The following is a 22,089-nucleotide window of genomic DNA, read 5'->3' as shown; positions in this document are numbered from 1 at the left end:
AAATCACTTGTTCATTGAGCAGCTTAAAAGATGTTCTGTCCCTTCTATACATAACCAACTTTACACTGATGAAATTGCTTCGCATGGTGGGAACAGCTTCTATGTGGCGATTATCTAATTAGAAGAATCAATTAGCTAACAATCCGTAGATAAAACATTTTTTGATTTACAAATTTAAGCTATAAAACGTATTTATGTAATTAAATTTGTAAAGAAATAATTTCCAGTGTAAAACCTCATCTACTTTTGCTAAAGGTCCTGTTGGATTCTCTCCATATCCGTAGATCTGAGCAGTGTAATTTGTGAAGAAAATGTCAAAAGGAATTCTCGCCACAACTACAAAACCACAACCCATTTTTTTTTTCTTGGACACCGAGTTATAACTGAAACGGAAGAGAAACAGTTCTAATGATCACCTTTATATTTAGATAGCTGTCATCTATGAATCATAATCATGCACATCAGTGAGATCCTGGCTCAGTATAGCATACCTTTATCTGTCTTGCAGGGTTGATTGACTGCTTTGAGTCGCACGTGTAAAACAGCCAAGATTACCCATGGTCTGCAATCATCACACAGTCTATCATAGGCATGTTGAGGGGAAATGATCATTCTTGCGTCTTGTTCACACCCCCCTTGAAAAACAGGAAAGCAAACTTAGCCAAGAGCATACATATGGGTGTCTCCTTCTGACTGACAGAAAGAAGACAGCTCACAAACCAAATGCTTAATAAATGAAAATGTTTAGTGAATGAAACTTTGTGGCAAAGCTGAAATGTCCACAGAAGCCAAATAATATAAACTGTAATGTCAACTGATATCTCTTAAAATAGCATAAAATATATTTTCAAGTGATATACTTAATATACATTCAACATATCATACATTAACTTCACATTAAAGAAAAAGTAAGCTCACTGTTTCAGACAATTTTGTTTCTTCAAATTGCATGTGCTATTCTGAGTGCTAGTCTAACTGTATTTAGACTGAACTTTATAATTAAATGTAAGAAACTACACTTTATATTATCAAGTATCTGAGATTGAGAAGAGGAGAAATTTATGACAGAAGGCTTGGAGGTTATTCTCCAACCTTGTTGAACTGTTATTAAACCAAATGCAGGTTGGATACTGCAGGCTAAGCTATTCACACTCAGGGAAAACGCAGATTTTTAGAGGTGCTCGTTTTCAAAAAGGAGGTATCTGTAATCCACCACCTCAGCAGTTTGCCAGCTCCTCGGTAACTCACCTAAGTTCTTAACTACCACAACATTATGGCTTACCAGTGTCACCACATGCAAGTTCACAGAAGGTGACTTGTTATTTATTTTATTTTTTTAACAGGAGGGATGGCCCAATGGCAGCTTCCCTCCGCTCCCACACCGCCAACCAACAGACATTCCCACGTACACCTCCCAAAGGACATTGCTGCCGGACGCTTTAAACCACCACTGACATTTCTAATTCTATAATTCCATTTTATCCATTTATATTCCTCCTCTCCCTACAATTGTATTTTGCAGCACAGCAACTACTGAATGATCATAGAAATATTCAAGGAATACTACAGGCAACAGTGTGCCTCTATGATCCTCTTGCACTTCCGCGACTACACATTGCTACTTTGCACTTTGATCATGAAGATGACACTACTCTATAGAGTATGTAGGCTACAATTTAATATAGAATTTGTATATAATATAGTTTAAATAATATTACAGATCAAACACAAAACTGGCAAAAGGGACAAATAAAAAAAGTACAGATCTGTCTGCTACTTCAGCACCATGGACAGCACCATGGATTTATCAATATATAGCATAGTTAGGCTACTGATATTTCAGAGCGTTGGTCGGCGGCCATAGATTCTAACTTGCATAAACCTTTGTCAGATAAAGGCCCAATGAGTCAGGCAGAATGTGCTTACATATTCCATTAAACCACCACTTTGCCCCTGCATTCTCTCTGCTACTACGGGATGGGAGAGCATTTATGTGTGCCAATGTGTGTGTGTTATCTCAGTAACTTCAGGCAAGGGGGAATTTTTTCAACTTTTAACCCAAGCTGCATGCTGCGCTGAGTGCAAGTGTGTCTGCCTTTGGCACAGAGTGTGCAATTAAATAGCCTTTTGGCCATGCAATACAATAATAAGGTTTTATTTGGACTGTTAGGAGCGAAACCAAGACTGATTTGCTCAGAGAGACAAAGAAAGAGAGCAGGAGAGAGGGAGAATGACAAAGAGACGGATATGGAGGAAGGAAGAGCAGATGGGAGACAAAGCTAAATGGATCCAACACATCCACACTGATTTTGACAAATAGCACAGTGACAGAGAGCGATGACTATGATACACAGTCACACACACACACAGGCAACGGAACTGGAGGCATCAATGATCGGGTGTCACAGTGACAAAAATGGTTTAAATTCAAACTTAAAATTCAGCCAGAATAGTAAAGCAGATTCAAGTAGCAAATAATTAAGAGCACTCTAAGGCATAAACAAACAAACAAACACACACACCTCCTTCACCCTTTCACCCAAGGCTTGCAGACATAAGGGAAGCGTGCCTGTCACAGCACACTAAGCCAACAGCCAGAAGCGACAGTCTGACTGAGTGGTCTGGCAGTGCATCAGAAACTTGTATTGATCTATTTAGAAGTTGTAGTGAGAAAAGTACAAGACTTGACTAGTTAACGTCACATGTTACTGCAAAGCTCATGGGGCTACTGTCCTGTTTTATCACTTGTGACACATGGAGCCAAATTCACAAAAATGTAAAGTTCCTCAGACATTTGTACTTTGTTGACAGCAGTGATCACACTTCAGTCTCCAGCACTGTCCTTTTTCTTTTATCCCACAATAAAATATGCATTGAAATGTAAGCTTAGCACAGGTAGTTGTGCAAATCAGGCTAAATAACATGCAATCCCAACACAAAATGTGCAATAACAGGTTCTAAATAAAAGACATAGGATATGGGTATATGCAAAAAATGAAAAAATGTCATCAAGCAACCACCACCATCTGCACAGACTTCTAACAATCTCACACACACGCAAACTTTTTCACAGCAGACATCTTGTCATAGGATAGATGCCACAAGTGTAATCCATAATAATAATAAATGACAGCTCTTTTCCATTAATCATGTATGCTGTCTCACTGGCTTATACCTTAACGAAAAGGAGCCATCATTGACTATATTAATTACCACCTGCGCTTTTTCCTGCAATGACAAGTCAAAATATTTGCAGTGGAAAAGGTCTGCAAATGACCCAGCAGCTGATACATGAAACAGACATGTGAACACAAAGTGTTCAGATGCCCTCAATTATTTTTTTCACATTTTTCTACTTTAGGCTTAAATTAAAAAAAAAAAAAATTAAAAGTGAATTTTAAAAATTCCCTCATCAATCTACACTCAGTATCCCATGATGACAAAGCGAAAATAGGATTTTAGAAATTTTTGCAATTTAATTAAAAAGGAAAAACTGAAATATCACATTGACATGAGTATTCAGACACTTTGCTATGACACTTGAAATTCAACTCAGGGGTCTCCCATTTCTCTTGAGCATCTTTGGGATGTTTCTACACCTTCACTGGAGCCCACCTGTGATACATGTAATTGATTGGACATGATTTGGAAAGGCACACACCTGTTAATATAAGGTCTCAGGGCTGACAATGCATAAACCAAACCATGAGGTGGAAGGAACTGCCTGCAAAGCTCAAGACTGTGTTGAGGCACAGATCTACATATAGACAGGTGTGTGCCTTGGACTCCAATCAAGGTGTGGAAAAATTTCAAAGATGATTAAGAGAAATTGGAGGCACCTGAGCTGAATTTGAAGTGTCATAGTAAATGGTCTGAATACTTATGTCGATGTGGTATTTCAGTTGTCGTAAGACTGCAATGAAACAAAATATGAAAAAAAGTTGAAAGGGTCTGAGCATTTTCCAAATGCAATGTATATTCATTTTGACGGCCAGCGTTGGCGGGAAAACAGGGATATAAAGAAAGAAGGGATTGTGCTTGTCTTACCCGGTATCTGAAGAGCATAGCTGTGTCCAGATCGAGATCCTTCAGCACAGAAGACTCCACACACATTTAGGCCAAGAGCACAGGTTGAGTTTCGTGGTAAAGGGAGCTAACGTTAAGCTTCCCAACACTATTTTCAGTCACTGCATTTGGTTTTCACGTAGCCTCCTTCCAGTAATGTTGCTGCTACTTCTGCGACAAAAGTTCAGTGGCTTCTCTTCAAACATGTTCCCGAACTCCTGAACACAAACAGTTCCGTGAAGTGAGCAATGAAGGCCAGGTGCACATGGGCCTCCAATCCAAACAGCGCACTGTTAGGCCACCGCGAATTATCGGGCCGATAATTTACTCCACTTTACAACCCAAAGGACGCTGTTTCACTCATTTGAACCCAAATGTAAAGTGGGAAAGAGCAGCAACGCGGCACATATACATTACATGCTATATATTGAAGAAAATGGCTCACTGGTTCAACGTGGTTCGAGGTTGTGAGGTGGTTTACTTCAATCACTTCTAATGGGAACTATTTCTTCAGTAGAAAGTAGTTCCAATGAAAACTATGCAAATTGTGTCCCGCGGATGTAGATAGTAACAATGGCACTATTTCCGGAAAGAGATTCTAATTTAAAATGCTGCATCACAAACTAAATGCCATTCATTTCTGATATATTTCTTCATTTTTATTATATTTTATTCGTTTATTGTTAATTTGGATTAAGCCACATTTTTAAATGAATTAAAGGACTGAATAAAATAGGCCCAAACCAAACCCTGGCCCATGCACTGAGCAACTATATACAGTGGCTTAGCTTGAAACGCAAGAGAAAAAATTAGTCAAAAGAATATTTTGACTTTTGCTGAAAATAAAAATTGATGGTGCTGGACTCATTAGAGGGCTGTTTTGTTTCCCGTGATTTCACTGTATAAGCTGTGAATCTGTGCGCAGAAGCAATCACCTCTTTGCTGTGCTGAAAGGCATATAGGTTAATAAGGCTACCATATGGTCACAATACCACATCAGAGGATTTAAATAATTAACTAACTTACTGCTGCTGTGCCATGTGCGTCAAATGCACATAGGTATTGACCCTGATCCTGCTGCTGTGTGATGATGACCACAGCTATTTAACAAAGTCAGAGAAAATGAGCCCACATTATACATTAGTTTGATCAGCATGAGACTGATCAAAGCAGATGTTAAAAGCAAGTGTGTGAGTTGGCAACGCTGTGATACTAAAGGAGCTGAGGGTGCAACTTGGATGTTAGGAGGGTGGACTCCAGCTTAATTGACCCCCTGTTTTAAACCTGTTTTGGTCAAACTTGTTTGAAAATTAATATAATCATTTCTTTGTCTACTAAATGTCAGCAAGTACATCATCAATCCACCATCAATCCAAAACTCCAAGATAATGAATTTCTAATGGAATAAATAGCAAAGAAACCGGCCTGACGGTTAACTTTCTGCAGGTCAACATTGATTATTTAACATTTTAGCCATAGACTTTTTGGACTACATGCCAAAAATCAGAAAAGCTCACTTTACAGCCTGTACCTTTACATGTCCTGTCTATTACTTGATTCCTTGGACTTCAAAGCTCTGATGATAAGTAGTGCATTTACTGAGGCGCTCATATCAAATATAGAAAGTTAGTATCAAAACTGCTGTCCTATAATCCCCATTGTGTATGTGGGTGTGTGTGTGTGTGTGTGTGTGTGTGTGTGTGTGTGTGTGTGCGTGTGTGTGTGCGTGTGCATGCACTAGTCAGCCAGTCATAACATCACCAACACTAATTGAGTGAGTCCAGAAATGAGAAGTGTGCACAGGTCCCCCCTAAGGGGTAAACAGTCAACAGCCAACATCTACTGCCCCCCCCCCAAACACACACACACACACACACACACACACAAACTCATATTATACCATAATTGATTTTCTAAACACTGCCATACTTGATGGTCACTGCCAAATGAAAACTCACTCAAATAGGTTGGAGGCTAATGTCAAATGAGGTAAAATTACTTCTGTCTGCACCTACTGTGTACAACCTTAAAAGTACACTCAAATTTTGCAACTGTAAAAAGTTTTTCTCAATCTTTTAGAGAGACGGCCCCGAAGATTCTTTATTCAGTGCTTTATTCTCCTTAAGGTCTTTGATTTTATTCATGCTTTTCTTTAGAGATTTGTACAGCCAAATCTACCCACCCTGGGCAATGGAGCCTCGGTCCCATATATTCAGCTCTTCTTTTTTTTCTCTGCTTCAATACGTCCCAGTCATTTAACAGACACACCTTATTTTATGATGAAAAGCCTGATATAAGTAATGGAAAAATAAAAAATCAAATCACAATCTCCACTAAATATTTTTCATCTATTTTATTTGTATTAAATATTAACAATAAGCAGACAGTGGACAGAAGTCTTTTGATAGAACATTTATCATGTGAACAGACAACTGTGAGCGTGACAAAAACCATCTTGGAGAGAAACCGAAGAGAAATACTTTGTGTAAACACACCAAAAGGATTTTTGACCATAAATAAGCCCATCAAACAGTTCTTATCAAACAGATAAAGTTTAAAAACCGTTTAGTAGGACCATAGAAAGTGAAAAACTGACTCTGTGAAGAGAGATTTCTTTGTTTTGGACAGATTATCCCTAATGAATTAATGAGCTAACTGGTCAGAGGCTCACAGTCTCAGTCTACTCAATAGATTTATATACTTACACTTCATCCTGAACTGAAAAAAGCAGCTTTAATAGATTACCATCATCCACTTTTCTGACAGTTAGGTAAAACTTTGCAAAGTCATGTGTTTCAAAGTCATCTCAAGCAGAATTAGTCATAGTGCAAAGGCTGGATTTCAAGGGGGGTGGGGTCAACTGGCCTTTACATGTAACATTCAACATGGGGCCAAACTTTACTGAGTTTGATTTGTTTGTAAGTGTTGTGTAACTATAGCCTGAAATGCTTTGGTAATAGCTCTGACCTCCGACTGCATTTGACATTTATCACTGAAACGGAATTGTTTTTTTGTTGTGTTTTAATCTTGTGTGCCAACAACCAAAGTATGCAAACCCTATTATTCAGTGTCATTTAAGTGAGCACAAACTGTTCATATTCATGAACAGTCAACATCAACAAGTTTATGTACAATTATACAATTCAATTTCTTTATTACAGCAATTCAAAAAGAAAAAAAATATTACAGTAAGCACATTAAAAAGCTAGGACAGCATATCTGTGATTTGTTAAAATAATAATAATAATAATAATAATAATATGATTATTGTTATTGTCATTTCCATCATGATTATTTTTTGTGACTAGTATCTTTATTTGTTAGTGCCAAGATGCTTTTAGGAAAGTGTTTCTATGACAATAAATATAAATAAGGCAGAAACAATAAATAACATCCAAACAAATGAAATCTAATAAATGTACAACATGCTGCTATGTAAAATGAAGAACTGAGGTTTGTGAGGTGTATCCACTTCATGATTGTAGACCCTTGTTTCCCAGTGAAATTCAATATCATTTCATTGTTACAAGTGGACAGGGAAAAATGAAAATGTGCCATTTAAGAAGTGGCTTTTTCCTTTTATGATATGTGACATGGCCGGCAGCCTGCCTCTTGAATACAGCTGAAGCAACAACAGCTGTTTCAAACGTGGTCGAAAAAAATGTATCTGAGTGGGCAGCTCACACAGGGCAAAATATTCCCTCATGACATTTCAGATGATACATGCATTGATGAGGGATGCAAATAGCATTTCTTAAGAGCTCAGCCAGTGACAAAGCATTGCTACCTACCACCTGTAAACAAACCTAGCAGGGAATGTTTAGTTCACATTACAGCTGTGGTTCTGAGTCCAGATCCTCAGGAGCCACATTACTGCTGTCCATTCACCGGGTGTAAAATTACTCCCTGATTAGAAAGCTGGAACGAGAATCAGCATCGTTGCAGGTCCCAATGCCCAGGACTGAGTGCGGCTGCAGCAGAGTCTGTGATAGATACACTACATGACAATACAAGCTCTGGGTAAGTAGGCTAAGCGGGGGAGAGAGATGGAGGGAAGGAGAGACCTGGGACATGATAGAGGGGGAGGGAGGATAACAGACTCCAAAAAGAGGAGAACAGAAAGAAATGGATGCTGAGGGAAACAACAGAGGGAAATGTATAGGGAGATATTGAAGGGGAATAAGGGGAGTGGATAAACTGGCAGGGAGAAAATAAGCTGGGGAAAAAAATTTTGGATAGAAAGAGAAGAGATGATGGAAAAAAGGGGGACAAAAAAGTGAATAGCGTGCAAATGAAGCAGACCAGAGGGAGAATCGTAGCTTCCACCAGTGGGAACAGAGCTGTCTTCCTTCAGGCTTTTCTTCACCTCTACCGGGTCCATGCCTCATGAAGTGTGCATTACAAAACACACTCACACAATTTATACAGCTTCCCTAAAGCCAAGTGCCGTTTAGACACAGATAAGGTCAACAACTTCTCCAGAATCTAACATTTTTTGTAGATGCCGGGAGCTCTGAACTTCTGGCCTGTGCTCAGGTTCCCATTTCCCGGTTGACATTATAAGATTTGCCCCAAATCCTATGGTGAAAGAAAAGGTTGTTCAACGGTGTCGTCAGTTCAACAGAGCAAATTAATCAGCCAATCATGTGGCAGCAGTGCAGTGCATAAAATCTTGCAGATATAGGTTAGGATCTTCTAATGGCTACTTCAAGCATGATAATACACCATGTTGGGGTGTCATAGAGCAGGCCGATCGCAGCATGAATGTGCAGCTGACAAATCTCAGTGAGGCTGTTTTGAGAGCAATGGGAGGCCCTGACAAGTATTTGCATGGTGTTCCTATTAAAGTAAAAGGTGAGTGTATATTCAGCAGTGGCAGACTGAACATGTACTGTAGTTATACAGTCCAGTTGTTCACAGAAGTCAAAAAAGGTGGGTTTCTCACTTATTAAATTGTGACACATTTCGTACCCAAAGTGTGAATAATGTTGTATGACTCAGCAGGTCATGGCAGTTCCAGTGTATGTAAATTTCACTCAAAAAATACGTGTCCCACTGTCCAAAACAACATAATTGCTAGTCTTATTATACCAAATGCCATCTCATTAGGTCTGTTTTAAAATGATAACCAACACATCTGAGATCAGGAAGATAAAAAAGGCTAACATAAAAGGACTGGGTATCACTGGAAAAACACTTTGCTGATGCTTTTACAAATGGAATAGACTGTAAAACATTTTTCAGTTTCATTTCTTTTCATTATATATAGTAAACTATTTTCTGTCAATTAATTTTCTATGAACAATCCAAGAAAACCAACTCTTCTCAAATGATTCCCATAGTAAAATGACCATAGAAAATGTGTCAGTGAACTGCAATCCCATTATTTTTTTCCTTTGGATTCCTAAAAATTAATACTGACACTATCATTTAGCAAAGCACCAGTAGGTATCCCTCTTCAATACCCAGCCCTAAAGGAGATTTGAAAGGCTTCATTCCAAAATCTGACACCCATTCTGGAAAAAATACCCAATGCTGGTTGTGGCGAATCTAAAAATTTTGTTCAGTTCAATTGTTCAAATGACAGACATCTCACTTTAGAATGAAACTCTTCCTTTCAGCTTGTGTACTGTACTAATCTAACATTGCAGATACACGTTGATTCTTCTACATAATGTGGGTAATATTGCAACATTGTATTTCTACAATTTCTACAAAAACAGTGGTCCAGTATTAAGCTGAAAGAACATGTAATGCCTTATTTATGAGAGTAGAAGGATAGACAATTAGTTTTCAAAACACTCTTCAAACAGATTCATGTCTTATAGGTCATTGCATGTTTGATTCCCTTCTTAAAACACTGAGGTGACAGTTGATACTGAAACATTATCAAAAGACTTTAAAAGTCACCTCGACCCCACTTTTGTTGCAGTACAAAATGCTCACCTGTATTTTCCTTAAGTTTTAAAAAGCATGCAGTATATGGGTAATGGATGTAGATATTCACCTAGACATGTCTCTTATTCTGGACTTCTGTAAGTGGACATCAAGGAATGAGGAGTTGATCTGATGTAGGGTTTGGCAATGTGAGAGTATATTCTTACAAGCACAAAGTATGGTCACTCCCTTAGTTCCTTAAGCAGCACATGGTTTTAACTGGTAAAAATAATAAAATAAATTGTTAAAAATAAATCTTATAAACAAAAACACAATCAAACACACACCTCATGTCTTTGTCCTGGTTTAAAACCCTGTTATTTGTACAGATTGTGAGGCAGAGATATCACAGATGATGTCTCTGTGTGAGAGTATGTAAGTGTGTGTGAATAGACCTCTGTGAGTGCGTGCGTGCGCGAGTGTGTGTGTGTGTGTGTGTGTGTGTGTGTGTGCGTGTGTGTGCATGCATGGATATGAGGTTGTGAGTCTGTGTGCACTTCGTGTGTCTGTGGGCGTAAGCACATCTAAACTGTCAGCATGACACAACGTGGGAGTTCTGATAGACGGGTGAGTGCCTTTTTCATACTCACAGCCAGTGTGTGTGTGTGTGTGTGTGTGTGCACTTGCATATGAGTGTATGTTTAAGCGAACAAATCTACGAACAAAATGTCAGAAAATGGTTGGTCTATGTTGTGAAGAGAGACAAGTGTGATTGTAAGCGCATGTAGTTCGTGATTCAGGGAATAGAGACTGTGAAAACACAAGCAACTTGTACTGAAGGAGCAGCAGTTTTTCTATAAAGTCACACATTTTGTCACTTAAGTCAGTGATATGGCTGCTTATGGTTGGGATGGTGTAAATGTTTGTGTGCCCTCAACTGTCTCTCTGCGTCAGAGCTTGCAGTTCGGCAGTATGTAGGGAATGTTGGAGGAAGACATTTTTACGACTGTAGCTATGCAGAGACAGAGGGCCTCTAGGTGGCTGTCCTAAACGACCCGTAAATGTGGTGGATGAGGAGGAAGAAGAGGAGGAGGCTGAGGATGGAGTCGGAGGTGGAGGGGAGGCTTGGTCGGACGATGAGACGCTTGGAGAAGGGCTTCCTCTGCTTGCAAGACTGTGGAGGCTTGAGGAGGCGCTGGCCCCAACTGCACGAGGGATATGGCTAAGAGGATGGTGCTCTCCTCCTCCTCCTCCTCCTCCTCCTCTCCTTACTCCACTTGACAGACTCACTCCACCTCCTCCTCCTAAAGTTATGGACTCAGAAGAGGAGGACACCGCCTCTGGCTGCCTGGAGGACAGAGATGGAATTACGGTGTGATTAGCAGCCGCCAAACCGGAGCCTGGGCATTGATTTGGACTCGGGCCTGGGTGTGACACTTGAAGCTGGGCTGGAGTAGTAGGTGAGGCTTGGGCTGACATTGCAGAAATGACAGAGGACAGATTGGAGGATCCTGGAGCCAGATTTGGAGCTGGATTACGGGCAGTGGACTGTGCCAAAACCCCCTGGCAGTGGCGCTCCTCCCTGGCAGTGTGTCGCTCAGAAGCAGAGGGCTGGCCATGCAGAGGTGGATAATGATAGGGGAGGTGCTGGTTAGAGGGGTCCCCTCCGAGTGCTGCCCGCACTACCCTTCGCTCCCTTGGAGGCAGGATGCTGCTGCTGCCTAGTCCTGACCACCGGCCTGGATGACTGGTCTGAGAGAGAGAAAGAGAAAAAAGATAAAGACAGATATTAAAAAAAACTGCTGTTTATTCTGCTTTCTGTCATCGTCTGTCTCTGTGTATACCTGCCATTTTTCAAGAATAATTCACTGGATATATCCTAGGGGAATAAATAGGAGAGAGACAGAAAGACGCAGACAAGCAGAGACAAATGGAGAGACAGGCAGCATGAGAAAGAGCGCTGTTGTGTGTTTTAGTATAGATTGTTAATTGGGTGACATTTGGAGAACGATCTCTCTGGGCTCCTGCAGCTTGTTCTAATTGTTTCTAAACCAACCGGAACCCTGCTCACTAAAGAATAGTCAGACAGACAGACAGACAGAAAGACAGACACACACACACACACACACACACACACACAGTCACACACGAGGAGACAAACCAACAAGGTAACATGCATGTATTGTTCAAGGTAAAGGCAAATCCCCACCCACAAAGCAATGGGATCTTATTCTCTCTGTCACTCACACTCTCACACACACACACGCACGCTCGCACGCAAACACACGCACGCAAAGACACACAAACACACACACACACACAAAGACAGAATGGGGAGGATGGCACATAAAGCTAGATGGCAGAAACGAGAGCCACCTGTTCTCTTTCACACTCCACTGCACCCCCTTATGCAACATATCTCATCACAGTCCCCCCTTCATTCTCTCTCCCCCAGCTCCCTTTCACACACACACACACACACACACACACACACACACACACACACACACACACACACACACACACACACCATGACTTCCATGACAGACGACATTACATTAATTTACATTCATTTCCCCATAACCTTAAGCTAAACTCTACCCTTAAAACACTTCTACACCTTAAAATTTAATGATTTAGTTATGGGGACTTGATTTTTCTCCACATAATGAAGACAAGTCCCCATAATGTGACTGTGTAAACAGATATAGGACATGAGTAACACCTGGACCACACACAGAAAGAAACACACAAAACGGTTGCAGTGGGACCAAGTGCATATTGTTCACTAAAGTAATACGATCTCATCCGACACTGAACCTCATGAGAAAATAAGCCAAGTTGACATTTGCCAACACAAAGGCTTTGGGTGTTTGCTGCGAGTTGTTTGCATATGGATGAGCATGTGTCTCTGTAATTGTGCATGCGCACATACTGTATGTCTGCAACACGTGTGTTAATATGCATCTTTGTGTGAGCATGCATGCATTCATTTAGATGCCCATGTGCTATCATGTGTATGAAGGTGATCAAGTTTCTGAGCGCTTGTGCATGCAAATTAATATTAAACGTAATGTAATCACTGTGTTAAGGCTGTTGACAGGAATTCGGTGTGAGAGGTAGAAACTTAATTAGCCAGAACACGGCTAACCAAATAAGTACAGTATAACAGTGGAAATGCTAATTAGATGAAACAGCTTCTTTTCATGAGATAATGCTGTCAACCTGAAATCAAATTAAAGAAGCGAAGGGGGAGCGAAAGTGGGGGATCACAAAGAATCTGGAAGTGAGACAGTGTGTATTACAAATGATGCCTATTGGACAGAGAAACTTTAGCTGTGACATATCATTGGCCTGTCTATATAACAAGTACAATGTTTGCTATGGGTGTCAATTTACGCTCATCAAATGATGTAACATGGCCTGTGAGATTCGCTTCAGAACACCTTCTTGTGTTTTGTAGTGTACATACAGATGTAATCGGTTTCACGCTGGTGATTTGAATGAATGTTTTCTAGGACAAATTGAAGTATCAGTTTTAATTAAAGTATATATGGGGTCAGCAGATAAAAACTCAAACCCCTTTTCTACCTGGACACTTTCAATAAGTAAGTGGTCTGAACAGATTACACTACAAATTATATCTAAGGTAGTCCTCTTCATGCAGTAAAAAGAAAGTAGTGCTAATTATACACTGTGGATGGAAAACTCTGTGGGTGCAATGACTTGTGAAAGTTTCCAGCCCCTGAACACCACCAGACTTTTAATATCTTACTGTGAGGTGCTATTTCTAGCTTTTTTTGCATTTCAAAGTATGGGAGGATTCTATAAGGATTTAGCTGTGACTGTACTGGGCTCTAATTTAGTCTGAGGCAGTGCGGACTACAGGGTGGGGTAAATATGATAAGTAAACAAGGTCCTGAGAAAAAAAAAGTGAAGAAGCTTGCTCTGAACCTTTCTGTCCTTGATACTGATCTTTATGACGAGCAAATACAAAGATTTTCTTTCTCATCTAATTCAAAGAAAGAGAAAATTTCAGAATTTTTAAATTTTTTTTTTTACTTTAATGGTTTACACAATCATGTGTAAGACAGCTCATTACGAAATGTTGACAATAAAAGACTGTTACACTTGTTAATGAAATCTTAATCTGTCCATACTGCATGTCTCTGATGCTTGTAATCCCCCACCTACAGTACACAGAAACATGGAAACTGTTTCTGATATGCTCATTTGATATGGCTTTTAAAAAAATCCGAATTGCAGCCAAACAGTCTGCACTTTAAAATCGCAGCCGTTGTGTCCTTTCATGTCCAACTGTTAAAAAAAAAAAAAAAACCCAAGCATAACAGCGCTCTGCCAAAACATCAAACAGTGTGTCGTCTATACAGCTTACTTAAAGAGCTCGGGGAGTGTGTCTCTGCTTTCTAATGGGCTCTAATGGGTGGATAAACACTACAAGACTTCTTGCAGAATCCTTGATCTAATTAAGAGGAGTGAGAATTTCCATTCCAGCCAAATTCTCTACATAGGGGCGCTGTGAAAAAACATGAGGGAATTGCCACAGTGCTGAATATCCACTGTGGTCGTGCAGGTTTATGTGGGACGGCTTAATTAGGGCTAAATTGCTAATCTTACGAAAAAATATCGGTAGTGTTTTTCCACCCTCAGATACTTGAGAAAACAACAGAAGGTAAGGCGAGAATGCAAGATACAAATTGGCAGACAAGTTTGAAAGAAATAATTACCAGGCACAGTACAAGAGCTGGTTGTACAGACATATGCTATGTATCAAAGGGACATTTTTTGATCCAAGTTTGGGAGAAAGAAATTAAAAAAAAATTAATTAAATACAGTGCATCAAATACACCTAAAACTGGGGTAAAACTAGGGCGGCATATGTGTTAGTGCACAAGGAAGGCAGAAAAAAAGGTCAATCACAATGAGGAGTAAAGGAAAAGAGCAAAATAGGTGAGGACAGGAATAAATGAATGAGAGAGAAGTGAGAATGTGATCAAAAGAGATAAAGGGGCATAAATTGAGAGCAAGAAGAACAGACAAGCAAGGCACAGAAAAAAAAAGAGAGCAGGACTACAAACTCAGGTGTCCTTTCTCAAGTACATGCTCTGCGGCAAGCAGGTTGCCTCATCGCCAGTGACAGAGCGGCCTGTGTGTGTGCAAACACTCTGGAGAGTCTCTCTTACACACACAGTCCTATAAATACACACACACACACACACACACACACACACACACACACACACACACATGGACCTGGGTAAATCAGAGTGATTTAAGGGGGCCCTTTCCTGCAGCCTTAGTTTTTATTGGGCAGTGAAGAACAAAGCAATGTGGTAATGGCCAAGTTTGCATAAAAGAGCTCTTTAAAACACTAAAACATCCCTATACAGCATTTGCCTGTCTTAGTCATTTTCATAATAGAGAGGGATTGGGAGATTTATTTTGTGACTTTTGCTCCCCTCAAACAAACTACAGCTAAGTAATTATAGAAAACAACACAGACTATAGCTAGGTGTAACACCAGCCTAAACAAAGCACTCCAACTGCCATCAGTCGCACACCATGGCTCTGTATTCCTGCACCCACACACCTAATTCTAATGAAGGCCATGGGGCTGAAATGCATTGGACCCAAAAAGTTTCCAACTCTTCACAGTGAGATTAGAGAGGTAAAAGTTTGTAAATGTGAATTCTTTATATTCTGTGACACCCACATACTCTGTGTGTGAACAAAGTAATCCTGTGGTTCTTTGAAAGTGTGAAATGCTGGGGTGTTCAGCGCAGATACAATAACAGTACAGTACACCCACACGGATGGTACTCTAAATCCTATTTAGATGATAACCAAATACATTTTACAGCCTTGATGCTGCGTGAGCCCAAACCATGCTACCTCATCCTGTCTACCTTTATCTCAACAGACAGTCTCATTCATATTTGTTTGCTCATTTATTCTCCGTGTGACAGAAAGTTGTCAAGGTGCAAAAAACCCAGGAAGTGTAAATTTGATCTCGTCTCTTTAACCATAATTAACGACACTGTTGTTATGTGAGAACTGAAAAGACAAACAATCCCTTTTGAGTTCTGAGGCAGTACATCACGAGTGCTACGCACTGGTTTGCATTAGTTTTTGATGAGCCAAAACAGGCTGAGAAACATGGCGTCCACACTCAGAAACAACCCACAAAGCTCTAACTATTATTTCCTGTGCTGTTGCCCAGAAAGCATCATTGAATATTCACAGACAAGGTGAGTACAGCAGAGTCTCCCACATCAACAAAAGGCACTTTGCTGGGTAAATCGACAACAAACAATCAAACAAGGGGTGAAACTGCAGCCTGGGCCTGGTGTCTCAAGGCCGTAGCATACCTTTACTTTGAACTTGCTGGTTTTGATCAATATACAATCCCCTTAGGAAGTCAGTTTCTTGTTCAGCCTGAAGCAGCTTCCTTGCTCTCCCCTTCCTCTCTTCATCCCTCTTTGTTGTAATCTTCAATCTTTAGCTTCCCTCTCCTCCCTGCCTCTGCATTTCCCTATACAACTCTCCCAATTTTTAACTGCTGTCTCACTCCACATCTCACCTGTCTCTCTGATTTTTATGTGAAACTTAACTTATATGGTGCAGAAAAGCACATTAAAATGTGAAAATACAGTAGTAGTAAATCTCCTATAAGTCAGGCTAGTGATTCCACCAAAGTAAGAACTAGAGAGGAGAGGACAAAACAAGTAAACAACCTCAGAGATCAAAACTAATTCTGTGAATTACCAGACTTGGCAGAAATTGTGGGAAAGGGCACAAAAACTGGCCCGAGCCATAAAAGCGCATTGTCCATTACAGTAAATTAGTAGATTGTTGAAATTGAATTATGAAAGCAACGAAGGAACTGCAAAATTGCAAAGAATGAGACGGGGTTCAGTTCTCGAAATGGACACTGTCTTTTAGTTGAGCTATAAGCTATTGTGTACATTCAGTAGGTTTAGTCAGTGTTTTACTGTATTGTTGTTTCTTTCAATGAATGCTAATGCTACCCAGATAACTGCTGTGGGGGTATTTGAGTTTAACAGTTGGCAGGCTGATCTTTGACAGAACGAAGCATGAGCATAGTCACCAAGCCTGCTCCTTTCCTTGACTCTCACCTTCTTTCCTCCCTCGTGACCTTCCTTCTCTCATCTCTCACCTTCTCCACTGTCCTTTATTTTGTCCCTTCTTTTCTCTTTCTTCGTTATGTAACTTGGTGCTTAAGAATGCCAGCGGCAAGCAGGGCTGAATAGGCCCTGACAGCCGGAGGATTGATGGTACGCTACTGCAGTCTGGAGACCACACAGAGAGAAAGAGAAAGAGGGGGAGGAAGGGGATTTTTTTTTTCTTTTTTTCAGTGGTGACAGTTGGGGTGGGGTTGAGCCTGAGATGATGAAGAAAGATGGAGTATAAGAGAAGACAAAAGTTGAGCTTATGTCGCTCTTGCTGTCAATCCGGCCCACACTGCAGCAAAATGCCAACCAGCTGGCTGGATGTCACATCCTGGACCTTCCTGCTGGAGGCACACACTGCGAGGCAGGACACTAATGTGATGCACTGCACAGCTAATCGGCTCACAGTGCTACCAATCTTCAATCCTGTCACTGAACTACTGGAAAATTATCTACATTAGGCCGTTGTTATATTGAGCAACAGCAGCCAAACACAAGAACCTGCTGCAACCCACAAGTATTAAACAGGGTTGTGTGTGTCTATAACTCGATAAATATTTAGACTTACAATTTCCCAGACAGGGCGACTCCACTGCATATCAATGTGGCTGAAGGCCTGAATATATTACAGTGTCTGAGACTGAGTCATCTCTTGCCTTTTTCACTACAAAGAAATTGGGAACAGAAAACAAATTTATTTACAGCAATAGCCTTGAGGAAAAATGGCGAACCTTAACATCAAATATGGCACATAAACCATAACGTGCACATGTTCAAACGCACATATGGGAGCTGAGTGTAGACTCTTCTCAAACCGGTGAATATTTGAGGGACACATTAACCATTGTTGCTAACTTGATGCCTCTGTTGACAGCACTTCATATACACAGTGTAGCCCCATCCTCTTCTCAGCACCTGGGGAGAGCAGGACCAGTGTGGCAAATACTGTATAATCATAATGCAAATTAGTCCACAATGTCCTTTGATGACTTCTAGTGACTTTCTAAGCAGCCAGTAACTACTGTTCCTTTTAAAGACAATTGAACATTATTGAGAGAGAGCCTGACATTTTCTCTTCATAAATGAACCAGAGGAATAAGTGTCAGCTGCAGTTTAGATTTGTTTGTTACTACTTTTGTTGATTGCCTGAATTCAGCTGCTGTTGAGTTACTGCGTGTACCTTTTAGACACATGAGTGATTGACAGCTGATGACATATTGCCTAGCAACAGCAAGATTCCTCTCACTGGATCACAGCTGCAGGGGGTGATAGCATCGTGGTTCACTTTGGTTTTCAGGCGTCCAGTGAGCTCGCCTCCTGATTTTGGAGTTGCTGAACTTCTCATCAGTGATTCAAAGTCACTACTTATGATTGTCGATGTTGAGAAGTGTATAGCCCCAGGACTTCAAATTCTTCCTACAGTGAAAAAGGCAGGCTGGCAAGTATTGAAGCCAGTGCCATGCTGTGGCCAGGAGGCCTAATGAGGTTTCTTGAGCAGCTCTGATGGGCATGGATGCTGAGAGCCTGGCATTGCTCATCAACCACCATCCCCAACAGGTCTGTGTGTGCATGCACATACACGTGTGTGTGTGTGTGTGTGTGTGTGTGTGTGTGTAATCATGGCGAAACTCACCCACCAGCCTGTGACAATATGCTTAGTGAACACTGCCCAGAACCACAAGCAAAAGCAAGGAAAAACCAGAGTGAGTGAATGAGTAAAGACAACATTAGGTAATGAGATAGGATGAAGGGAGGGAGGTTTGTGGAGCAGAGGGTGAAGTAGAATAAAGGAACAGGAGCAGGAGTAGAAGCATAAGAAAAGGACAAAGATGTGAGAGGAGGAAACAGTGAAAGAAAGTGGGATATAAGACAGAGATAGGACAAAAAACATAACAAAGAGAAAAGAGCGGGTCAAAGAAATAAGAGGAGGGGGTGACACAGGTAATAGTGAGGTAAAACAACAAAGGAAGAGACGGGAGGAGGAGAGGATAGCAAGAGGGTAGATAGTCAGACGAGTGCGAGGAACAACAGTGGACAAAGTGAGAGTAAAAGGTGACAGCACAGACCCAGAGTAACAGCAGATGAAAGAGAGAGATAATAAGAAGGTAGAGACGGGGATAAAGAGAAACACAGAGAGATGATGAGTGTAAGAGAAGTAGCATCAATATAAGGAAGGAGAGAGAAAGTCACTTTGATGGAAAGCTACATGGTTGAGAGGCTGGGACACCGTTGCTACTGCAGGAACAACTAATGTGCCAAGGCCATCAATTTCAAGGGTTGCATTAGTATCCAAAGAAAGTCTTAATTTTCCACTGAAATCATAATCCTGTTTAAATATCAGCCATGAAGTATATTTTATTCTGTCTACTTATTAAACATTGACTTTGCCATAATCTCCACTCAGCTCAGTAGATGGAAACTGTATGTACAGTACACCGACATCTCTGTAGGTATAACCCTAATGCATGTGGTGACTTTTTTTTTTTTCTTTTACCAATGGCACAACTTCTATTTTTAAAGGATTGCTGGGAATTATATGCTTGTCATGTGCTGTTGCTCATTTTGGCTGAACGGGATTGGCCTGATTTAATGCCCAATTTAAGTCATAAAAACTCAATTTTCCACAACCCAATTACCCATTAGGCTTCAAACAGCCATGTATCCATGTCACCCTGAACATAAAAGCTACTAAATGCAATCCAATATTCACCTTTGCAGTTGAATTAAATCAACAAAACTGGACAAGCATCTCCTTGCTTGGATCTTTAATCTATGTCTAGTTACAGTATATCATTTTGCCCTGCCTCTGCTCTTTTTTTGTTTTCTTTTTATTATTCTCATAAAAAGAATGGGCAGTAGAAAAATAGGTCTAAGATTAAAATGATACTTGCTCACATAATCATATGAGAGCTACAGTAGTCCAAATTGAAATGGCACTACTGTGTTTTACAGTGAGAAAATGTTATATTTGGGTTTTCTTCTGTGCTGCCATGCTCATTTTGTCACATCTGATTTCCTATCCAAGCACATGCCGGTCAGGTGAATTGGAAACTCTACGTGGCCTGTAGGTGTGAATGTGTTTCCATGTCAATGTGTGTTAACCCTGTGGTAGAATGGCAACCAGTCCACGTGTAACCTACAGTACATCTACCCCTATGTGTACTAGACAATTATCCAGCCCCTCCCAGGACCCTGTACATGTGTAATGGTTTAGTTAATGAGTAGATTGATGTTTTACCTGCTCTGCCACAAACAACATCTCCATATCCACCTGATTTGAGCTCCGCACCAGCACATAAAGCTAACTACCCTTTCTTGTGCGCTTCAGCTGTAACTGGACTGATTGCTGCACCTGGCAGCTCCCCCAGGTGTCAACATGGTCCCTGCTGGTGCTGTCTAATTATCGCAGAATATGTGATCTATGCTCAGCATTACTCTCTGCCTAATATGTTCCTGTAAGATGTCACCACTGCTCACCATGTGCATATAACTATTCCTCTAGATTACAATGCGTTGCTTCATTTGTGCGAATTTACCGTAGCGTCCCCATACTACATTTCAAAAATGTCCCCAATGTTCACCGAATACCCGCTGTAACACCTTTCTAGTCCTCAAATTCTGTTGACAACATTGCTTTACCAAGGGTTATCCTCACAATGATGAAGCCTGGCCACACCTAGTGTTGGACTCTTGTCAGAGTACATTCCCTTGGCTTGACCTCCCTTGTCTAACTGAGAACTGGCAGTGGACCTGGGATTATTCCACCTTTAATCAGGCTACCACTGTTGGCTTCTCCTTTTTCCATCGGTCTCACCCTCCAGGCTCCAGGGGCAGGAAAGCTGTGCCCAAGGCTTCCACCATATCCCTCACGTTGCCTGCATGCATGCCCATTAATGACTGACACTCAAACACCCAAACATTTTACTGGACTTCTCTGTAACTTTTAAGCTTAGGCTGTACCACATCTGTCCCCATCTGTAGTCATAAACATGTCTTGTTTTGGCTCCCTGTTAAGCAATGATGAAAAAAATCGAAATATATTATTTTACTTAAACTCACTTTGCCCGTCACACAGTGCACTATCCTTGCAGTTCCACATGAGAAGCGTCTCGAGGGCTGCAAGTTTATACTCTCAAAACATCTTCTGGCTCAAATACTTAAATTGCATCCTCTCTGGACTTCTGGAAAAAACTCTATAGGAAATGTCCAACTCTTCCAAAACTCTGCTGCTTGAATTTTCACTTGTGTCATCTCCCAGGGACACTTGACACTTGACAATGCTTCAAAAGTACAGAAACCTTAGGATTCTCCTACTCACATACACCTCACATAAACTGCACCCCTGTAATTTTGTCCTTCAACCCAATCTACTATTTTGCAAGGTTGCAGTTTAGCATAAAAAAAAACATAATTTCTTTCCTCCATCTCTCTAATAACATAAATTATGTATTTCAAGTCTAGGAATTATGATGCTGAGTCTAACAGTGGGCAAACTAAAGTGTTGCTATACTGTTTCAAGGTAATGAAGTTTTTGTGGATTTACATATCACTTATCGGCTTTCTTAAATAAAATATCTTCAGATGGGGATAAATACCCTGATTCTCTCATCCAAACCATACAGAACACCTTTTCCGAGAAATATAACAACAGGCTCATTGGGTGCTGACATTTGTAGAAGGGGGGGGGCGAGAGATGTTCGTGTGATCAAAACAATGCTGATAATGTGTGATTTTTTTTGTCACTCCGTGCTATAGTTAACTTTTTTGGTGTGATAAACAACATTGTGTTGGGCATGGAATGGATGTGGACCAACATAAATAAGTAACACTTTAACAATAAAGTATAGGGGCTTGACAGCTGGAGTTTGGTAGGATAGACTGACAGACTGACAGTAAGGAAAACAATGAAGACTGTCGTTATGACAGTGTGGTAAGG

General features: G+C 40.6%; 1 protein-coding gene across 1 annotated transcript in view; it reads right to left on the bottom strand.

Annotated features, from left to right (window-relative positions):
• Nucleotides 1–6,403: 6,403 nt before the first annotated feature.
• Nucleotides 6,404–22,089, bottom strand: part of ccser1 (coiled-coil serine-rich protein 1) — a 117,188-nt gene continuing 101,502 nt past the window's right edge. The window contains exon 11 of the mRNA XM_023395012.2: nt 6,404–11,694. Coding sequence (XP_023250780.1) covers nt 10,876–11,694 — 819 coding nt within the window. The 3' untranslated portion in view covers nt 6,404–10,875. The remainder of the gene's footprint in view (nt 11,695–22,089) is intronic.

The sequence above is a fragment of the Seriola lalandi genome, unplaced genomic scaffold (assembly GCF_002814215.2).
Source record: "Seriola lalandi dorsalis isolate HSWRI2012SDOR001 ecotype SW California unplaced genomic scaffold, Sedor1 jcf7180002054955, whole genome shotgun sequence".
Lineage (NCBI taxonomy): Eukaryota > Metazoa > Chordata > Actinopteri > Carangiformes > Carangidae > Seriola > Seriola lalandi.
The sequence above is the reverse complement of the archived record's forward strand: the minus strand, read 5'-3'. Positions and strand labels throughout refer to the sequence as shown.